Source organism: Gymnodraco acuticeps, unplaced genomic scaffold (genome assembly GCF_902827175.1).
Source record: "Gymnodraco acuticeps unplaced genomic scaffold, fGymAcu1.1, whole genome shotgun sequence".
NCBI lineage: Eukaryota > Metazoa > Chordata > Actinopteri > Perciformes > Bathydraconidae > Gymnodraco > Gymnodraco acuticeps.
In genome coordinates, this window is record NW_022992205.1 from 693,166 (window position 1) to 714,230 (window position 21,065).

At 40.0% G+C, this 21,065-nt stretch overlaps 2 protein-coding genes across 2 annotated transcripts in view; one reads left to right on the forward strand and one right to left on the reverse strand.

The window, feature by feature from the left end:
- LOC117539456 (RING finger protein 207-like) overlaps window positions 1-21,065 on the reverse strand; it is a 34,485-nt gene that overhangs the window by 11,628 nt on the left and 1,792 nt on the right. Inside the window, exons 4-13 of the mRNA XM_034205648.1 lie at window positions 17,084-17,216; window positions 16,561-16,705; window positions 16,347-16,428; window positions 16,016-16,091; window positions 14,661-14,786; window positions 13,226-13,272; window positions 11,596-11,668; window positions 7,230-7,298; window positions 6,840-6,908; window positions 5,290-5,396 (exon numbers count right to left, since the gene is read on the reverse strand). Of these exons, the coding sequence (XP_034061539.1) occupies window positions 5,290-5,396; window positions 6,840-6,908; window positions 7,230-7,298; window positions 11,596-11,668; window positions 13,226-13,272; window positions 14,661-14,786; window positions 16,016-16,091; window positions 16,347-16,428; window positions 16,561-16,705; window positions 17,084-17,216 (927 nt within the window). The remainder of the gene's footprint in view (window positions 1-5,289; window positions 5,397-6,839; window positions 6,909-7,229; window positions 7,299-11,595; window positions 11,669-13,225; window positions 13,273-14,660; window positions 14,787-16,015; window positions 16,092-16,346; window positions 16,429-16,560; window positions 16,706-17,083; window positions 17,217-21,065) is intronic.
- On the forward strand, window positions 18,091-19,831 carry zpr1 (ZPR1 zinc finger). The gene has a single exon (XM_034205626.1). It carries the CDS (start codon window positions 18,253-18,255, stop codon window positions 19,585-19,587), a length of 1,335 nt encoding a protein of 444 aa, XP_034061517.1. The 5' UTR covers window positions 18,091-18,252; the 3' UTR covers window positions 19,588-19,831.

Genomic DNA, 21,065 nt, shown 5'->3' on the forward strand with positions numbered 1-21,065 from the left:
CTTTCATAACATGATGATGTAGCTATCCACGTTTTTTTAATTCTAAAGTAGGAATAAAGCCTAATATTAAAAAGAATGAACTCCAAAATGTACGGCATCCATACAATTGTATTGCTGGTAACAGTCAGGTCTGATCATATTTTGTATTATTACCAGTTATTGGCCATAAGATCTCGCCATCTAAGAAATCAGTTTAAAAATTGTGTGCATATTTAATGCAAAACACCCAGAATTTCCATTAAGGATGCTCACTTCCCTCTATATCTGTCCTGTGCTAAAAAACACATAAACCCCACACTACATTTACTTTGTATTTTACTAAGAAATTATAAATATATGTATGTCTTTCTCTACTTTAAAAAACATCCAAATTGTTGTTTCTGTAGTACAGCCACTCGTGCTGCTGAACAGCTCCCGCTAAGAGCTTCACTCAAGTGTGGCTAATTAGGTCAAATGCTTGCACCAACTCTTAATTTCAACTAAATAAATATTTAACTCATTCAATTTGAGTTGTTTGACATTTATTTCTAAATTCTCCAAGTTTCTTTTTTATGTATAAATGCAACTTTGTTGAAACATGTTGGATAAAGCTGCAACTCCTGGTGGTCTGCTGACTTCATTTTTGTATACACCCATGTTTCAAAGTAACCAAAAAAACACGTCCAGGACAAAAACACAACAGTTGAATCTATTTATTCACATGCTCTTTTGTTAATCTGGTCATGTATTTGTCCTTGTGCGTTGTCTGGCTATGTTTCATAACCTAATTCTTCCTTGATCATAAATACCTGCTAAAAATCAAGTCTGTGTCTGAAGTACATCAGAACGCTGCTTGGCACTCACAACAGTAACACCTCTTCACTTTTGCCAGGACTATGAAAATATGTATGTTCGGCTGAAATCCAAATAACTACACAAACATACATTTCTGCTGGTATGAGCGTAGTCTTGGCTTCATGCCTAGCGCAGCATAACTGCCCTGAAGCCATTCTGCAGAAGCCTAGGTGTGAATACATTCCCTCACATTGCTGTATGAAAGTTGTCCCCGGAGCATGCAGCCTGTGTCCCCACACAGCCAATTAGAGACGTTGGCAGCACTAAAGCAGCAGCATCGGTTGTATGGAAGGAAATGGCAGTAAAACTTTGCTTCTGTTCTGTGATTTTAGAACAAATGGGGCGAGCCAGCTGGCCGTCTACCATCCCCTGCCCCCTTTGCATCCTGCGTTAGCTGCTCACAAGTGCAGGAAGAAGTTTTCAGACAGCCATTTGAAGAAGTATCAGACACAACAACACATTCAGAGCAACAGGCTTCACGGTGTGGGCGGCTTTCTGAGTAACCATACGGAGAGAAACGGCTCATTTCCTCCTCCGCCTGTGAACTGAAGTACTGAGTTGAGCACCTTGTGTAACGACTGTTACCTGATAGGGATGGGAATTTGAAAGCAAATGGACATTCGACCCCCAAAAAAACGGTGACAATTTTTTTTTTAAATAAATAATTTTAACAATCAATCAATCAATCAATGTTTATTTATATAGCCCAATATCACAAATGTTACATTTGTCTCAGTGGACTTCACAGTCTGTACAGAATATCAGTATGACAATACGACACCCTCTGTCCTTAGACCCTCACATCGTACAAGGAAAAACTTCCAGAGAAAACCCACAGTTTAAAGGGAAAAATGGCAGAAACCTCAGGGAGAGCAACAGAGGAGGGATCCCTCAAGACAAATAAATAAATACATGTTATAAGGCAAAATATGTGAAAATATTCTGAATGAATTATTGTGGTGCTGCATAGATACAGACTTAGTGAAAATCCTTGTTTGCTACAGATCCTGTTACAAAAAAAACCCCACCATGGCATCTATAATTAAACAATTATATTTATTTTCGCACTTGCTCTAGCAGTCAAATTAAACACAATTAGTTATTTGTTTCCAGATCTTGCAGCCCTATCTGCAATGACTTCAAATGCATTAATAGATTTAGATTACCTGGGCTCTGGTAGGCTCCTACTCGCTCCTTCTTGCCCCGTGTTGATGCAACAGGCTAAAGCATGGATCTCTCCCCTCTGCCACACACATGTCATCCTCTGCACGTCTAACCCTAACCCATCTCTGACGCCAACTAAAGACTCGTTAAAGCTGTGACATCAGCGGCCGGGAACAAAGCCTCCCAGTCGCTCCTGCATGCCAACTTCCAGATGAATCCTGGAGAGTTCTGTGAAATAACGATAAAAATAGTGCCAGCCGGCCGGCCTCCTGTCCCGGCCCACTCTGCTCTGCACCGGCAGAGCGCTAGGCAAGTTGGAGAGGAGGGTTGTCAGTATGCTGGCATTAGTGGGTGGGCTTAAGGACCTGTGAACAGTTGGGGGACACTGATGTGGAAATTAAATTGGTCAGGGGAGTGTGAGTATGTGAGGTGAAGGGACGTGCAGCAGAAGAAAAAGAACAAACCAGTGGCGGCTGGTGGAAAATATTTTATTTCTGTGGAAATGGTGACCAAACAATACTAGGGGGGTCCGGGGGGGTGCTCCCCCTGGATTTTCTTTTTAGAAAAGACCCCTTAAATTATGACTTCTGGTGATGTTAGCGGGGGGGGAAAGGACAAATTGAGGCTTAAAAATATGAGAAGACTGATCAATACCTCCATAATCTTCAGTGTGGTTAGCTATGAATCTTCCAAAACTTCCAAACACGTTGTCCTGGACATAGTTTCTACAGTATAAACTGCAGTACAGTAGGCCCACACAAACTGCAGAACACCGGGGCTTTGGGAGCACTCAAAATAACTTAAAATGATTTAATTCCCATTTAACCTGTTAAGGTTCTTTTTTCTCCCCGTTTTTTTTCTCACGAAACTGTGTCTCAGGGCTTCTTAAAATGTAATAAACTATTCATGTGTCCTACTCATTTAATGGGAAGAAACTCAGCTAACTGATGATATGAACCATGTTTATCGAAACAAAACACAAGTCTCACAAGAAGCGTTTAAATGAGCCCTGAGCGGAAAAATGCTAACGCACTCTAGGTATAAATCAATTGATATACTTATCGGATATGCACAAACAAGCTTAGCTAACAAGCTGAGATTCCACAGATTCTAGAAATATAAGCATCATCACTGAGCAATCAGAACTCGCGACAGGGGAAGAAAATACAGACATCACACGACGTAGCTTTAGGTAGCAAAACACGGAGATATGCTCACCTTTTGCTGTTATTCTGATCAAAAACGAGAAAAACGCGGCTGAAGGATAATCCATAGGTTAATCCAATGTGTCTGTCACTTTGAAAAAATTATTGATAATCCATAATTCCATTTTTATGTCAAAAACTGAGTTTTCACATTAGCTGCTAATGATAGCTTCCAGAGTGTATGACAGCTAAGCTTCCTGTTTTGTCTCCTTGGATACGAGTCCAAACAACTCACAGACTGCACCGGGCGCTGACGTAGGCGCCCTGTGACCATCAGATTTGACGACGCTGATTGGCTGAAATTATGTTTCGGCGACATAGTTTAAAGATAGCAATAGTTGGCTTCTGCTGCACTTGCTGCTCTCTCGTGTGGGCGCTGTGTGGGTAATGATACACGGGCAAGGCCAGGCAGGAAACATGTGACTTATCAGTAACTTTAGACATTGTAACACAATTTTTTTAACGAGATTTTATTGTAGATTATACATTTTACTGATACCAATTATATAATATTTACCTTGTTTATTAAAAATAAAAAAATAAAATATATATTTTAAATATATATATTTTTATTTTATTTTTAATGTGGGAAGAGGGGGGGCGGCGCCCCTAGAGCCCCTGTGGCCGGCCGCCACTAGAACAAACTTGTGTGTTCTGAGAAGCTCTAATGGCGGGTGATTAATGGACAAGCAATCTAAAAGTGAAAACACGTTGTGTCATTGTCCGATTTTTTAGGCTTTTAGCGATTACATTTAATGTATCACTTGATTTTTAAGCATGGGGGAATGTAGTGACTTACTGTATATAAGTAAAATGTTGAGGTTGTTGTACTAAGTATTTCTTATTTATACTAATCTTTGCTTCTACTCCATTACATTTTTAAAAGCCAATATTGTACTTTTGACTCCACTGATTATTAAGAGTAATCCGTAGTTAAAAGAATGTAATTATCTAATAAATACAAATTAAGATATAGTTATAGGTTAAGATAACCAGCAGCAGTATAACACGATTTTGCACTTTCTTGCCATGCTAGACACATTAGCATCAATAATCATTATTAATGAATCCAATATATAATTCTGAAATGATCCATAATGCATAACGAGTATTTTTACATTTGGTACTTTAAGTATATATTGATGCAAATACTCATGTACTTTAACATTTTAATTTAGAATGCATTGCTTTTAACTTGTAACAACATATTTCTACATTGTGGTATTACGTAGTTTACTTAAAGAGGCCCTATTCTGCACATTTTCAGGTTTCATCATTTTATTTTGTTCCTCTACTGTGACACGTTTCCATGCTTTAATGTTCAAAAAGCTCTTTATTTTTCTCATACTGCCTGTGCTGCAGCACCAGTCTGCTCTGATTGGTTAGAATAAAAATATAGACGCACTGGTGTTACGTAGTGATGTCATTATATCTCGGAAGAAACCAAAGGAGTCCAATGGCAGGGCTGGAGTGTGTGGCAGAGGAACATTTGGATTGAAGCATTTGCAGACCATTTACTCGCGCCAAAAACTGTATATAACACACCACAGGAAAGTAATAAAGGGTCCCTTTAAGATAGAAATCTGAGTACTTCTTCCACCACTGCTTCAAAAACATCAACAAATGAAAACATCTCCTTCCAGGTACTGCACCACATTACTTTCTTCCACCTTATCATGTTATCTGCTGTGCTTGTGGCCTGGCTGCAGCAAAACGGTCTCTTTCTAAATCAGGATGTACTGCCGCCTTCCCAACTATGCAACAAGGTGAGTTGCGTAAACATATCAGTGCACAGAGCTTACAGATAGATAGAATAGCTGCCATAGTGAGACTCAGCATGGCGCCTCCTCTCGTCTCACTGCAGTCATCACTGTCTACCATCTGTACGAGCAAACCAATCACAGATGTTCTGTTTGCATTCTTCACAAGTGTGACATTTTCTGCCCAGACTTTATGCTTTCTTGGAAGAATCCAAACAACGCCACGGTCAAATTCAGGCAGTGTAAGCACGTTGTAAAGCAAAACCTCAGAGTTTTTTTTAGGGATTACATTTAAATGGTATGTGGCAGCAGGTACATGATCTCACCTTGCTGCAACACTTATAGATCCGGAAACAGAGGGAGGGCAGCGCTGACCCAGCAGCAATAAGGGCTCCAGGCAGCGGGCAAACTCAATCCTGTAGTCTGTGTTGATCTAAGGAACACATGTATAAAGTCACTTAGAGGTGTGGGACAAGGGAACTTCTATTCTGCCATATTATTCTTTAGGTTTCAATGACAAACTGAAAGGAAAACACTCCTAACTGGGCCAAAAGTAAATAAGTAAAACAAATCAAATAAAAGAAGGCCGGAATAAAAAGACAATTACAATCCAGAGTTGGCAGAAAAATGACTATTCTTACAGACAGCCCTACTATTGGTTAAGATAATGAATCTCACTATCATTATCAAAAAGAAAAGGACACTATCATGCCCATTACCTTATAATATGATGTGCTTATCTGTAAAAAGGGTCCTATTATGCTAATTTTGTATTTAGTGTCTCTACTGGGACATGTCTTCATGCTTTAATGTTCAAAAAGCTCTTTATTTTTCTCCTACTGCCTGTGCTGCAGCACCTCCTTTCACCCTCTGTCTGAAACCAGAGCCCAGTCTGCTCTGACTGGTTAGCTGTCTGGCTCTGTTGTGATTGGCTAACCACTTAGAGATGTCCCGCCACTTAGCCTATCACGTACAATGTGTTGGAACACTAGCCAATAGGAGCCCCAGTGTTACAGAGTGATGTCACTATATTATGGAAGTAAACGATGGAGTCCAATGGACGCGTTTCAGGCAGCCCCAGTGCCTTAAAATCCTTTTTTACTGCCGTAACATAATGACATCACTACGTTACACTTGTGGACTGTGTGGTAGAGAAACTCCCTCTGGGGGAACTTTGGGATTTTAGCCTTTGCAGATCCTACCCTAACCCTAACCCTTTGCACACCATTTACTTGCATACAAACCTATATCACACAATACAGGAAAGGGAAAAGCCTAAAGAGCATTATAGGGCCCCTTTAACATAATGAACATATACACATGAAACATCCAGAAATGATACTTAATAATTGAAAACTGCATTTTTCTTTAAACATTTTGTGGTCATTAGAGATGTTTAGTTATGGTAAAGTTCTGATGCATCTGCCGTTGTATGTGTATATTCTATATTGGGTTTAACTGTAGATGAACATGAGCCTATTGGCTAAATCTGGGCATATGTAAATCACATTAATGTTGACTAATGTGTCTCGTCCCTAGATAAATAAATATTTAAATGACTAAAGCTTCCATTAGATTAGAAAAAATAATAATTGAACGTTATTGTCATTGTGCAGAGTGCAGGCACAAGCGGATGACATGTAATTACCATCTAACCCAAAGTGCATATCGGTGCATACTGATATCACTGTATATCAATGATATAATAATATTCTTAGAAGGCACTGAAACTCAATTTTCTTTGTGTTCTGTGCTTTAGGGCCACGGAGGAGAAAACAATATGAAAGTGCATTGAGAACAAGTGCAACAACTAATCAGCACACACATTCTGAACGTAATCTTTTCCATCTGTGCGTTAGGGCAGCTCTGTACTCACTTTGCTGCTCTGCACCGGTCTCAGTCGATGAGGGAGCTTTACAATCTGCTTCAGCCTCTCCATGAGTTGCTGTGTAAGCAAGAACATCCGAACATTATGGACAGCCTCCATTTAAAGAGCAATGCCAGCTCATACAGCAGTGTGTCTTTTGCCAAGAAAGTGTCCTTAGTATAAAGATTAAGCTCTTTGTAAGGGTTTCAGAAACACTGATAATGTGACAAACATGAACTTTTTATTCCTTTTTTTTGGTATTCACTCCTACCTCTCCCGCTTCTCTTTCTTGCCAACATATGTCTTGTATTGCATCACTGCCACTCTATATTCATATTTGATCAACATGATCATGAAATGCTACACATATCCATACATAGTTTATGTGTCTGCACTCACGTAGCCCATGTCCAGAAATTCAAACTTGTCGGCTGAGCTGAGGAAAGCCGAGCAGGTGACGAGGTGCACCTGAAACAAAAACAAAACACTGAGCTGAAAGGTTGCATTTCAAACAAGCTGCATGCAATATGAGACACCAGCAGACTGACACTGAGATGCAATGGTATTAGACGGATCCCAAAACTAACTGCACACTTAAGAAGGTCAGAACCATCATATTCATAGCACATTCATAAAAGGCAGGTCAAGTACAATTTTAACCTACTTGTACGTCACTTGAGCCATTTTATTTAATGCTTAATTTCCCTTGTACTTTAATACTAGAAACTGCAGTTACTTTTCAGAATACATTTTAATTTGAAAGCATAGGGTAAAGATTTTTTTTTTTATTAAGACTTGCCTGTTGTTCGAGTTGTTTTCTAAAATGTGTCACAATGGATGCCAGTCTTTTAACAGCTAACCAAATCTACCTACGTGCACAAATAAAACACCTGAACCTGAAGGGTAAGTGCAAAAAGCTTGAATTGATGCTCTGATTCTTATTATATTTGTATTATAATTATTTATTCATTTAGTCTTTTATTGATTGATTTAGAAATTAAATTAATTTTTGTTTTATTCAGCCATGTATTTGTTGACTTCTATTGGTTTTAAGTGTTTTTAAACCTATACTTGTGTTGTGTTTTGGTTTGTGAACACTGTGTGTCACCTTGATTGGATGAAAAGTACTATATAAATACAATTTCATTGATTAATTGATAAAAAATCAAACAAATGACTTAAAGGTGGGGTAGGTAATTTTGGAGAAACCAGCTCGAGTGCGCTAGAATTAGAAAATACACAACCGGAAAAAATCTGCCACTTCCAGAGCCCCTCCCCCAACACACACGAACGCGCACATGACCAATGAGGGCACGAGTTAAGTTTGTGCACAGATGGAAGGCTGACAGGCAGGTAGGCCATCCAGTTATTTTAGCCGGGCCGGCTCAGATGATTGGTCGTGCTTTTTACAGCGCTACGGCTTCCACAGCAACACATCCTCACTCCCAGGTCGGCCTATGTTGACGTTATGTCAAGTCCCCTGTCGGCTTTTTCCAACGCAAGGGGGGGGACCTTACCGTCCATTTTCAGCTTTCCGGGATGTCCATATGCTTCTATGGACGCTCATGGAAGCACGGCATTCGTTTGTGTCGGCTGCCCTTAAAGGCAATGTGAGCGTCCATTCTCATTGGATAACGGAGAATTGTACACCCGGAAGTAAGTATTCCCCTTACTGTCGATTGATTTTACAGTGATATCTGCACTACTCATCGACTAAAAAAACACCAGATTATCCTTGTTAATTACACAACATTGATCGGTTTAAATTGTGTGCAATGCTTTTGTATTTTTCCCCTTCGATTCGGAGAAACAAATATGTTTTCGGAGTAAAGGATGGCAGAAGACACTACACTACCCAGAATCCCCAGCTATCGTTTGGACTACACCATGTGCTCTGTTTGACGTCACGTGATCTTCAAATTTCTCCCTGAAGAAAAAAAAAAACATGGCCGAACTTCGTTTTATTCTCGATGGAAAATGCCTATTTTAAAGTTAGTTTGGCCATTAAAATGCGTTTTGATGTCATTTGATGCGAGAAATATGAGTTGTTATTTCAGATTATGTGTGCAGTGGATGTACATGATCTTTACTTTGCTAGTTATTACGAAGATTACTTCAGGAAATTGCGTCCATAAGGTTTTCATTGTTACCAAGGTGGTTGCTAGGGACGCTGCTATCGATATTATTTCTGTTATGTTGTGTAACTGTTTAATGGTGTTATCTTTATTGCTACCCCCTTCCCCGTCAATGTATAGTGTTGGTCCACAGCGAAAACATATTAGTTTAACAAAATCCGCATCTAAAGATAGCCTACGTTATTTTTCCCTGTGCAATTCCAGTCTCACATCTCACAGCACATCGTCATTAACAAATAACCCAAACAGACCGAAAACATTAAAAAAAAATACAATAATACTTTATTCCGAGTGTGCTTGCTTTTCTCTTTGGAAGTCATCACATAACGGCATTGTAATACACGGTTCGGCTGCATTAAATATTACATATCTGCCGTAGTTCTGTATTTATAGAGCCCTGATGAGAAGACTTCTAGACAAACATGAGGAACTGAAAACGTGACGTGGATCATAAATATATCAGCCATTAAACAACATCTTACATTTCTTTTCACACAATACGTCTCCTTGCAGTATCAACACTAATTCGGCTGACTTTTATATTTGATCCAATTGGTAGATAGGCTGTATTTACACCATAAAGGTGCACACCTGATATAAAGGGACACCTAGTGGTTAAAGCATGTTATTGAATTTCATTATTTTTATCATTAGATATTAATAGGATCCCTATAAAGTATATTAATTACTCGTTATTCTCTACTAATAGTTAATTAAAGACTGTATATAATGACTATTTTGCACATCCCTTTCAAGATTTCAAGATTTTCTAAGGTTTATTGACATATCATATAGGCCTACACAACTATGGTGTAGTTATGCATTGAATGAAAAACTTGGGTCGCAGGTTCCTCAATAGTGCATTACAAGACATCTATCAATATTTGTGCGTACCTCCAGCAATGTTAACTATTTTGAAGCACTTATTTTAACTGATATTATACATAATGTATTATACTCTTATAAGATGTATGTAGATATTTAATCTCCAACCTTGTCAGGTATTGAACAATCAATAAATAAAGAACACAGAATTGTTGAAGATAAAACACAGAATTTGTGTGATTATACTAAATGATTTACAAATAAACACCACTGCATATTTAACTGTTACACATGCTGATGTAACGCAAATGTTCCAACTTGAGATCAATAAAGTATATCTTATCTTAAGCTGATCGATGGCTATACTGTCATATTTGCAAAATGTGCCTCTGAACCTTAACAAGTGCATGTTTCAGGCTTATCAATTAATGTAATGTAATGTAATGTTATCAATTAACAACAGGGGTCACAAACATAAGACCAGCTGTTAAATAAAGCTCTTCTCACCTTAGCTGGCATGTGTGTATATATATATTAATGCTGCGCATTATGGGCACAAGCAATATTCACCCATTTATTAATTATATGTTTTAAATGTGAGTGTTTCCTATCCCCTAAACCTCCAGGGATGTACACAGTTTAATACTGGCAACTTCTTATTATGGGAAATACGAAAACGTCTTTTAAAACTACAACTCCCAGTAGAGACGTGCCATAGATACAGAACATGTTGCGAAACAGAATAGCCAGCATTTGTAGTTCTGGGGACAGGGTGGGGGAGGGGGGACGCGGTGGACCCGTTCAAATCCAGTTTTGGACAGTCTGCGTGGTTCCATCCCATTTCAAGTGCTGTTCGAGGCTCGGCGTAACCCTCGGAGCACACTCTCCAATCACAGAGCTTGAGGACTATCACGGGGTTTCTCAAACAGAGCACATGGTGTAGTCCAAACGATAGCTGGGGATTCTGGGTAGTGTAGTGTCTTCTGCCATCCTTTACTCCGAAAAAACATTTGTTTCTCCGAATCGAAGGGTAAAAATACAAAAGCATTGCACACAATTTAAACCAATCAATGTTGTGTAATTACCAAGGATAATCTGGTGTTTTTTAGTCGATGAGTAGTGCAGATATCACTGTAAAATCAATCGACAGTAAGGGGAATACTTACTTCCGGGTGTACAATTCTCCGTTATCCAATGAGAATGGACGCTCACATTGCCTTTAAGGGCAGTCGACACAAACGAACGCCGTGCTTCCATGAGCGTCCATAGAAGCATATGGACATCCCGGAAAGCTGAAAATGGACGCTAAGGCCCCCCCCCCTTGCGTTGAAAATGGACGCTAAGGCCCCCCCCTTGCGTTGGAAAAAGCCGACAGGGGACTTGACATAACGTCAACATAGGCCGACCTGGGAGTGAGGATGTGTTGTCCACAGATGAACATTTTTATGTATTTATTGTCAAAGCATTTAATATAGGCATTGCTATCAGGTTAGCATTCCATGGAATATAACAAAAAGTGTTTCTGAAATGAATTACTTACCCCACCTTTAAGATGAGAGCATCATTTTGACTTGTGAGTCTTTACAAAAAAACGTGTCTGGTTTGGCATAAATGGTTAAATTGAACTACCTGTTCCAGGCACAAAGGTAATGAGACACTATGGATATCAATTATAAATCAAGTTAAAGAAAAGTCCAAAAGCTAAACACAATGCCGTGTGTATCAGGACTTTGTTTTTTCTTCTTCCCTAACGCATTAATCACATGTGACCCCTCAGATTTATCATGCCATTGTTTTTGCTCTACCTGCAGGGTTGGCAGGAGGGCAGTAAGGTGTGAGAGCTGCTCCTTTAGTGCTTTCTCCTTCTCCTCGTGCTGACTGCAACACACACAAACATACACACATGTAACACTACACTTCCACATGCTGAAACACTCAGAGGACCCAGCTCAGGATCTGCAACCACACACAACATCCATATTTTCAGACGCTAATCTATCGGTCTTCTCTCTGTGTAACAAACACACACATGCACAAAGCAGACCCACGCACACAGACATAAATAGCCCCTAACACTCTTCCGGGAACCCAGCCGCTGGACGGCTTCCAGGCAGACGAGAGAGAAAGAGAGATGGAGGGCACGAACAATCTCATTAAAGATCCCCACAGAGCGCAAGCAGATACACACTCACGTGCACAACACTGTTCTCGTTCAATCACAAACGTACGCATGGAGCGGCCGCTCAAATAGAAAAAGTGCTCAGATATAACACTCTTTCAGATTTTTCCATTTGGAGATGTGAGTTTGCAGGGTGTGGAGAAAGAGATAAAACATTTTATATCCGTTATGTTTTATACACTATATATTTTAGTGCTATATCATTAATCCAACATCAAAAGTGACTGATGTGCAATAATTTGATTTTAGAGACTAATTAGTTGCAAACCTAGGCTGACATTAAATCAATCTTAAATTATCACCGTAGGGATGTTGTTCAATTTGTAATTATAGTGGCTGGAGTTAATGCTTAATTAATGATTTGGGAGGCTGTCATCATCCAAACTCATTTCTTAAATCGGTATCACTTTATAGTTTGGTTTCTGCACGAGCAAGCAAAGTAAGTAAGATCGTGGCAAGCTGCAATGAATGAAGAACAAGTTATGATCCTATTCTCAGGACAATATATTGTGTTGTTAATGTTCACGGAACACTAATGGCGGATGCAACAAACACACATTTCAGAAAGGAGGTGCTAAACGTGCTTGGTTTGTATTTAAAGTGGAAGAAAGCCCATCTAACTTTTCCTGCAGAAGTTGTTGACATTATGGGCTTGAGAAAGATTATAAAAACATACATAATGTTGACTTGTTTACAAATAATCTTCAATTGGCCCCATCTTCATTGATTGGATCCAATATAGTTTAATATTAAGGTGGATTGATTCAGTAATGCTTTGTTGAGATGAAAGTGTCTTCGATGCTTCATAACTTTATCAATTGTGCCATTATACTTTTCTATAATCTATGAATGACTGATCCATTTGCATGCACTCCTTGGAGTTTGATCTCCTGATTTTGTATTTTTCTTTGTTTTCTGTCACATATGATAACTGTTATTTCATTTATCTTGTTATTATTTTTGGTTGTATGTGCATGTGTTGTGCCCATTACAACGAGATGATTCTTCTTCTTTCTTCATGAAGAATTTCTAAAATGAATACAACCCAGGAAAATGTGTTTTGAAAGGAGTGTGATAAGGAGGAAACGTGCTATTCATCCCCCTGAGTACAATGCGGCATGATACAATATAACAACTAAGTGACCTTGTGACAGCAGGATTCATAGGTAAATATGATCACAATTATAATAAGCTTTGAGGCAACAATATAACACTTTCATACAAGAACTGTTCATCTTTATGAATGTCCATTTTACCTCTGAGCTGCTTTCAGGAGAATCTTCTTCCTCTCTGCCAGTTTTTCCTGTCAGATGAGGAAAACAGAGCCTTTTATTACTTACACTGCTGTGAGAATGGCCTTGAGCTCTCTAACACTTAATGAATTTTCAAAATTGCGGGGGGAAATTGTGTAAAATCCATGGTGTCGGCACTCTCTGAATGTTCAATATGAAAAAAAGACACTAATATCTAACAAATAGGTAAACAGAGACCTCCAGTGGCCAAGCTGTGTTAATGAACTCACATGGAGCAACTTCCTGCTCATTCATATTTGACTGAGGTTAGACAGTGTTAGAATCTCATTTTTAACTTTGACTTCAGAAATCTGTAATGTTCATGTACTCTTTAAAGTATCTAATAACCTTGCTTACCAATAGGCAGTCAGATGCCTCTGATTCTGAGATAAAGCTCCAAAATATACTATTACATAATAATATAACATAACAACATATTTGTGGGAGAGAAACTCCCTCTGGAGGGAACTTTGGTATTTTAGCCTTTGCAGACCATTTACATGCACACAAACCTCTAGAACACTACAGGGAAGGGAAAACCCCAAAGAGCATAACAGTGCCTCTTTTAAATATACATTTAGATTCTTCCACCTCGTTGGACTCCAGATTACATTTTGTAAAACCCTATATTTACTTTGCCTTTATGGGGTATTGAGTGTAACTTGATGAGCGAAAAATAAACAGATTGAAGCAACATAGCGAGGATTCGACCTGGTATCACAACATTGTCCATTTAAATAAATATGTGGTTGCAGGAGTTCCTCTCTTGATTAAGTAACTAGGGGAAAAAGAAACAATTGATCAAGTCTGGTCTTCAACCTTCCTAAATGTTCCCACACCATGCCGCTCCTCCGCTCCCTCCACTGGCTTCCAGTAACTGCTAGAATCCACTTCAAGACACTGGTACTTGCTTACCATGCTGCGAATGGATCTGGCCCTTCCTACATCCAGGACATGGTTAAACCGTACACCCCAGCGCGTGCACTACGCTCTGCATCAGCCAAACGGCTCGCTGCACCCTCACTGCGAGGGGGACCCAAGTTCCCATCAGCAAAAACACGTGGGTTTGCTCCAAAATGGTGGAATGAGCTCCCCATTGACATCAGGACAGCAGATAGCTTGCACATCTTCCGGCGCAGACTGAAAACTCATCTCTTTCGACTCCACTTCGAGCGATAGAACTATTAACAAAGCACTTATATACTAATAAAGGGCTGGCTTATCTAAAGCCAGTTGAGTAGCACTTGAAATGTTTTGGCTCTATGAAACCTGATGTACTTATATGATTCTGTTTTCTTCAAGTTTGTATCTTCCTGGTCGAATACACTTATTGTAAATCGCTTTGGATAAAAGCGTCAGCTAAATGCAATGTAATGTATCACCAGGATGATTATATAACCTGTAAGCTGTTGAACAGAGAACAGATTGCACTCTCTTCTTCCTCCACGTTCAGACACACTTCTCCTATCATGGCTCTCAGCAGAATGATGGCCTCTCTGGCTGAAGTCTGCAGCTCCTTCACCACCTGCAGACGGAGGAGGGGGGTCACTCAATGAAAACACGTATGCTCCTGCACTGGCAAACATTTGAGTCTTTAACAAAACTTTAATAGAAACATGCAAGCATTGATGAGGCTATTAAAAGCTAATTACAGTGAATGTAAGTTGAATTTTTTGATATACATATTTCTATTAAAGACTTGTGGATAAAGTGTTTGTTTATGTATACAGTATGCATATATGTGTAAACTGTCATAAAGTGTGCTGGGGTTAAACTTGATTTTAAGCTATTCCTTTTGAGCTTCAGTTAGTGTTGTTGGGATAGCCAGCATCACTAGAAAATCCCTGATCAAAGCTTTGAGCCGATATTTAGGTTTAATTGAGGGCCATTTGCATTCTGGGAGTTGTGGTTAACACAGTGTAGTTGCAACCATAGACTGTATGGTTGCAACACATGCACCAGCACTTAAAAGGCTTTAAAAGTGAATGATCTTGCCGGTTTCTTGCTGTTCCGAGTTTGTTTTTTAATCGAATATTGCACTTATTGTAAGTCACTTGGGCAAAAGCGTCACCTTAATGAAAGTCTTTGTAAAAACAAAATGTCTTTCTTTCCCTCTTCTAATTGCTTTGTATATGCAACAGACAGACAGACAGACAGACAGACAGACAGACAGACAGACAGACAGACAGACAGACAGACAGACAGACAGACAGACAGACAGACAGACAGACAGACAGACAGACAGACAGACAGACAGACAGGTGTACAGACAGACAGACAGGTGTACAGACAGACAGACAGGTGTACAGACAGACAGACAGACAGACAGACAGACAGACAGACAGACAGACAGGTGTACAGACAGACAGACAGACAGACAGACAGACAGACAGGTGTACAGACAGACAGACAGGTGTACAGACAGACAGACAGACAGGTAGGTGTACAGACAGACAGACAGACAGACAGACAGACAGGTGTACAGACAGACAGACAGACAGGTGTACAGACAGACAGACAGGTGTACAGACAGGTGTACAGACAGGTGTACAGACAGGTGTACAGACAGACAGACAGACAGACAGACAGACAGACAGGTGTACAGACAGACAGACAGGTGTACAGACAGACAGGTGTACAGACAGGTGTACAGACAGACAGACAGACAGGTGTACAGACAGACAGACAGACAGACAGACAGACAGACAGACAGACAGACAGACAGACCGACCGACAGACAGACAGGACTCTCACCAGCACAGCCTGGTCCAACATTTCACAGCCCTGCACGTACGCTGTTTCAATATCAATGCAGTGAGTCCGGCTCTCCCTGTGGTAAACAAACAACATCTCATTTAATGTGGAGGAGAGAGAGGAGGGGAAGGGAAGCAAAGATAACATAACAGAAGAGAAGAAAATATAACCTTAACCCTCATGACACCACGCAAGAGAAGAAAGAAATAGGAACGATCTAATGAAAAACAGAGACTAGAAGAGAAGACAAGAGAGGGGGAAATAAGAGAATAGAAGATACATGAAGAGAGATGGGAGGGAAGAAAAGAAGATCTTATGAAATGTGACTCACACTTGCATGTCTCTGAAGCACTTGATGCAGAGCATGGACTTGTTCTCTGTAGAGAACAGGATGTAGGGCTCCTCGTGGAGAGCTGTGGAGACAATGACTTAACCTGAGCCTGCAAGAGTGTGAGGACTATTCAATATTCTCTTTTTCCACTGAGCATGTTTGTGCAATACAAGAGGTTTCAGAATACAAACTACGATGTACAGGTGGCACTCACAGCACTTCCTGTGTTTGGCTCTGGAGCGTTTGGCCAGGGAAACAATCTCATGGTGGGAAAACATTTTGGCTTTGTGAGTCAACTCCCTGCAGGTGCTGCAAAGTGGCTGGCTGCAGGTGTTACAGTAGTACATCACCTCTGCATCCTGTTTGGAGAGAAACAAGGGGAAAGAAATATGATTCCCGATGCTAACGTCCTTTTTAATTTGTATACTTTGTGTTCTGTTTAAAGTAACACAAGGCAATATTTAATTACAAAAATAAACTAGTTTTAACATGTGTACAATTGTAATTAAGAATTAAAGAGCAGCCTGTGTTTAAATTGCCAGTGTTTCGTACTAGTTTTTTTCTTGATTTATTTGTATGCCTTGCAAGCCTGAAACTTAAGGTTTTTATTGATGATGTTATCAAGTTACTAAAACTTTGGACGGACAAACGTTTGTTTTAAAATGCAGGCCAACTATTGAGTGACCTTCACCTAAAAAAAATTAAATATTGATGTGGTTCTGTCCGTCATTTTGTACCTTTTTGTCACTCTCCTGGTCGCAGTTGGCACACTGCACCGTCTCCTCAGATTCCGCATTGTTGTCGACCAGAAACTTCAGCAGACGGTCCTCTGGAGGCAGGGAGCTGTTCCCTTTCAAAATGGATGGGTATCTGTTGCAGAAACAGACATTTATACAGAAAATCACGACAGTTATCACTGAATTAGAAAGTTAATATATGTGTTGTTCCACATGTTGAGGTTGCCAGAAATTATTAACACAGATTGATCAGAAATAAGTGAAAAATAAGTAACAAGCAACCACTTCTTCTCCTTTTCCATCCACATCCCCTCCAACAACAATTAAGAATAAAAAACATCATAACCACAGGTGTAGAGTTAGGGAAAAAACTCTCAATGCAACAACAGACCTACAATTTGTGAAATAAATAGGCTATGTAACGTTTTTTCAATGTTACTGAGTAATCCGACAATTCAAATACTTTCCAGGCGGAGTAAAAAGAAAGAAACTAGTAGCAGTACCAATTAAAACAATTTACACAAAAATCCAAACCCAACTCAAGTAAAACAAATTCATTGAAATTCTTCAGTAAATAAAAAAACACAGAAATGTGTGTATGTTGCATTTTAAAAGGCAAGTTCAAATTAACATTTCAAATATGTAGGAATTGTAAAGATTAAATTAAAAATAAAACCAAAAAATGAACTACAATAGGAAAGTGCATGTCTATACACACATGTCAATATTATTGTACATAAATGTGTATTTATGTATGTACTTATACAAAATATAATAATAGTGATAATATTAATAATAATACATGGACATTTTGTGGTTGTACTGATTCATGATTTGATTGCAGTATATTAAAAAAAAATCTCAAATGTAGACTAAAGGCATTATGCAGTGCAAGATATTATATGAATCCCTAAAATAGTTGTGAACACCTGTTTGATTGCCCTGCGTGCAGTACCGTATAAAACCGTAGGGGGCAGCAGTGATCTTGATGGATACCGCCACGGTAGAAGAAGAAAATGCGGAAGAGTCTGTCGAATCTTTCAAACGTGCATGTCATCTAGAAGCTTCCAACAAGATAAACAACTGAACGAGGGAGTAACAGCGAGGAAACAGTTTCTACCCCGAGGGAAACATATTCTACCCCGAGGGAAACATATTCAGCGTTAAGAATGTCTGTTATTACCGAGGACAATGTGCGAGGTGTCGGAGGTGAGAACCTGTTCAGGGATATCAGCGCCGACGGAGACGACATCACGGAGATTGAGAGCATGTGTATGAACTGCCACTTAAACGGTATGACACGTATACTGCTCACCAAAATACCCTTTTTTAAAGAAGTCATCGTGAGCTCTTTCAACTGCGACAACTGCAGCTGGTCGAACACAGAGATCCAGTCTGCGGGCCGGATCCAGGACCAGGGCGTCTGCTACACCCTCAAAGTCAAAACAAAGCAGGACCTGGACAGGGAAGTGGTGAAATCTGACGGTGCCACCACCAGGATCCCAGATCTGGACTTTGAAATCCCTCCCTTCACCCAGAAAGGGGCTCTTACCACCATCGAGGGTCTTATAGACCGAGCAGCTGCAGGGCTGCAGCAGGACCAAACTCTCAGGCGAGCTAATTACCCCGAGGTGGCTGACAAAATAGAGGAATTCATCCAGAAACTGCAGAAGTTAAAAGAAGTGGAGAGCGAATTCACTCTGGTGATTGAGGATCCATCTGGAAACAGCTTTATTGAAAACCCGCGCGCCCCCCAGAGGGATGAGGCGCTCACTGTGACCAAGTTCACCAGGACGATGCAGCAGGACATGCAGCTGGGGTTGAGGGCTGATGATGACCTGGAGGAAGAACCAGCCGGTAACGATATAGAAACCATGAAAGATGAGGTTCTCGGGTTTAACACCAACTGCCCTGAATGCAACGCTCCAGCCAGGACCAACATGAAGATCGTGGAGATCCCTCACTTCAAGGAGGTCATCATCATGGCCACTAACTGTGACAGCTGTAGCCACAGGACCAACGAGGTGAAATCAGGTGGAGCCACGGAGGCGATGGGCACCAAGATCACCCTGCACGTCACCGACCCCTCAGACATGACCCGAGACGTGCTCAAGTCCGAGACGTGCTCCCTCAGCATCCCCGAGCTGGAGTTTGAGCTGGGGATGGCGGCCGTGGGGGGGAAGTTCACCACCCTGGAGGGGCTGCTGAAAGACATCAAAGATCTGATCGTCTCCAAAAACCCCTTCATCTGCGGCGACAGTAGCTCATCAGATCGGTTTGAGAAGCTGCAAGCGTTTGGGGAGAAGATTGACAAAATAATAGCTGGAGAAATGAACATCCACTTCATCCTGGACGACCCCACAGGGAACAGCTACATGCAGAACGTGTACGCCCCCGACCCAGACCCTGACATCACCATTGAGAAGTACACCCGCACCTTTGAGCAGAACGAAGATCTCGGACTGAACGACATGAAGACGGAGGGATACGAAAATGAAAATTGAACTGCCAGCGTCGCCTGAAAAGGACTGAATAAGCCTGATGTCATCAAAAAGAAACCCCAGCCATAATCGTATCGCTCCATATTTCCTTCCATTTTCATACATCTTAAGTTTAATACTGGGTGAATGGTTGTTTCCATTAGTATAATAACCTGTTCTAAGTTCTAAATGTACAGTTAAAATAAAGTAACATGATTTGTAAAAACATGAATGCTGCTTTTATTAAAAATACATCCTTTAGCTTTCATCTTTATTGCATTCTTGTGACATTCCAGAAGATGGCACTCTTATCTCTCCAAATATTTATTTTGCTCAATAGAACTACTGTGCGACAAATTCATATTTTCTATACCTGTAAGGCACGGCATTATCGAAATGAATACTCTGCTGTTTGCATTTGCACATATTAAGAGATGGAACATTTCTTATTGTCAGATGTGCACTGATCTGAGGGAGAGCCAGCATGTAGTCTTTGATTAGACTGGGTGCATTTGCACAGATTCCCCTTGACATTTTACACCATCTTATTTATAGATTAAGGCTGCAACTAACAATGACGTCCTTTATTAGTTAATCATGAAGATCAGAAGATAGTAAATAGTATGTTTTCCAAAAGCCCAAAACGGCATCTTCAAATATCATTAATTTGATTTTATCCACCCATAATTCCAAAAGCCTAATACAAATTATAATCAAACCTTAACATTTGAGAGTTCAAGTTTTGACGAAAATGGTCAATTGAATATCAAAATAGTCACCAACTAATCTTTTATAAAATGACACATTTTTTAAATTAAATTAAATCTTCACTAGTCCTATTTCTTTAAGCTAATTATTTCCCTAAATGGTTAAACAATCACACACGTGATGTCAGGTAGAACAGGATTATACGGCAGATGCAGCGACCAGCGTCTGACGCATTAACAATATTAGCACAGGCCTGTTTGATTTACCCATAATGCTGTTTTCCTCATTCTGTGATGCTAATGTTTCCTGCCCCTCTCTGCTGTGCGTGTTTAATCTCGTTTTCATAGCAACGGGGATCTATTGTGTTCTACTAGCAGAGTAGTGCATTCCTAGATTACGGTTCTTGAGTGATCAGCTGTTAGCAGGCTGCTGATGGAAATAGCTGCCAGCAGCCCCCCCCCCCCAGCAGCCTGAGCCCACAGGGTTATTTACACTGAAAATATGTGATTGCCTGGATTCATATGTGTTCTTGTGCTATGAATAAAACCACTGCTGTTGGCATTACTTACAGCAGTTTATCTGCCTCAACACAGGTTCATATCAAACAGTAGAAGTTGCCTCAGGTTCAGCTATAATATGTAATTGTATTTCTATTTAATTATTATTACAAACAACTAGCTCATAGGCTAGTGGATACAATTTTGATGAGGATGATGAATTCATACATATATAGCCTCAACAGAAAGCCTATTTTAAGAGGAGGTTGATATAGACCTGACAGAGCAGAATCAGAT

Bases quoted from the DNA above. Each gene is read 5' to 3' on its own strand.
- zpr1 (XM_034205626.1), top strand. From the start codon at position 18,253: ATGTCTGTTATTACCGAGGACAATGTGCGAGGTGTCGGAGGTGAGAAC.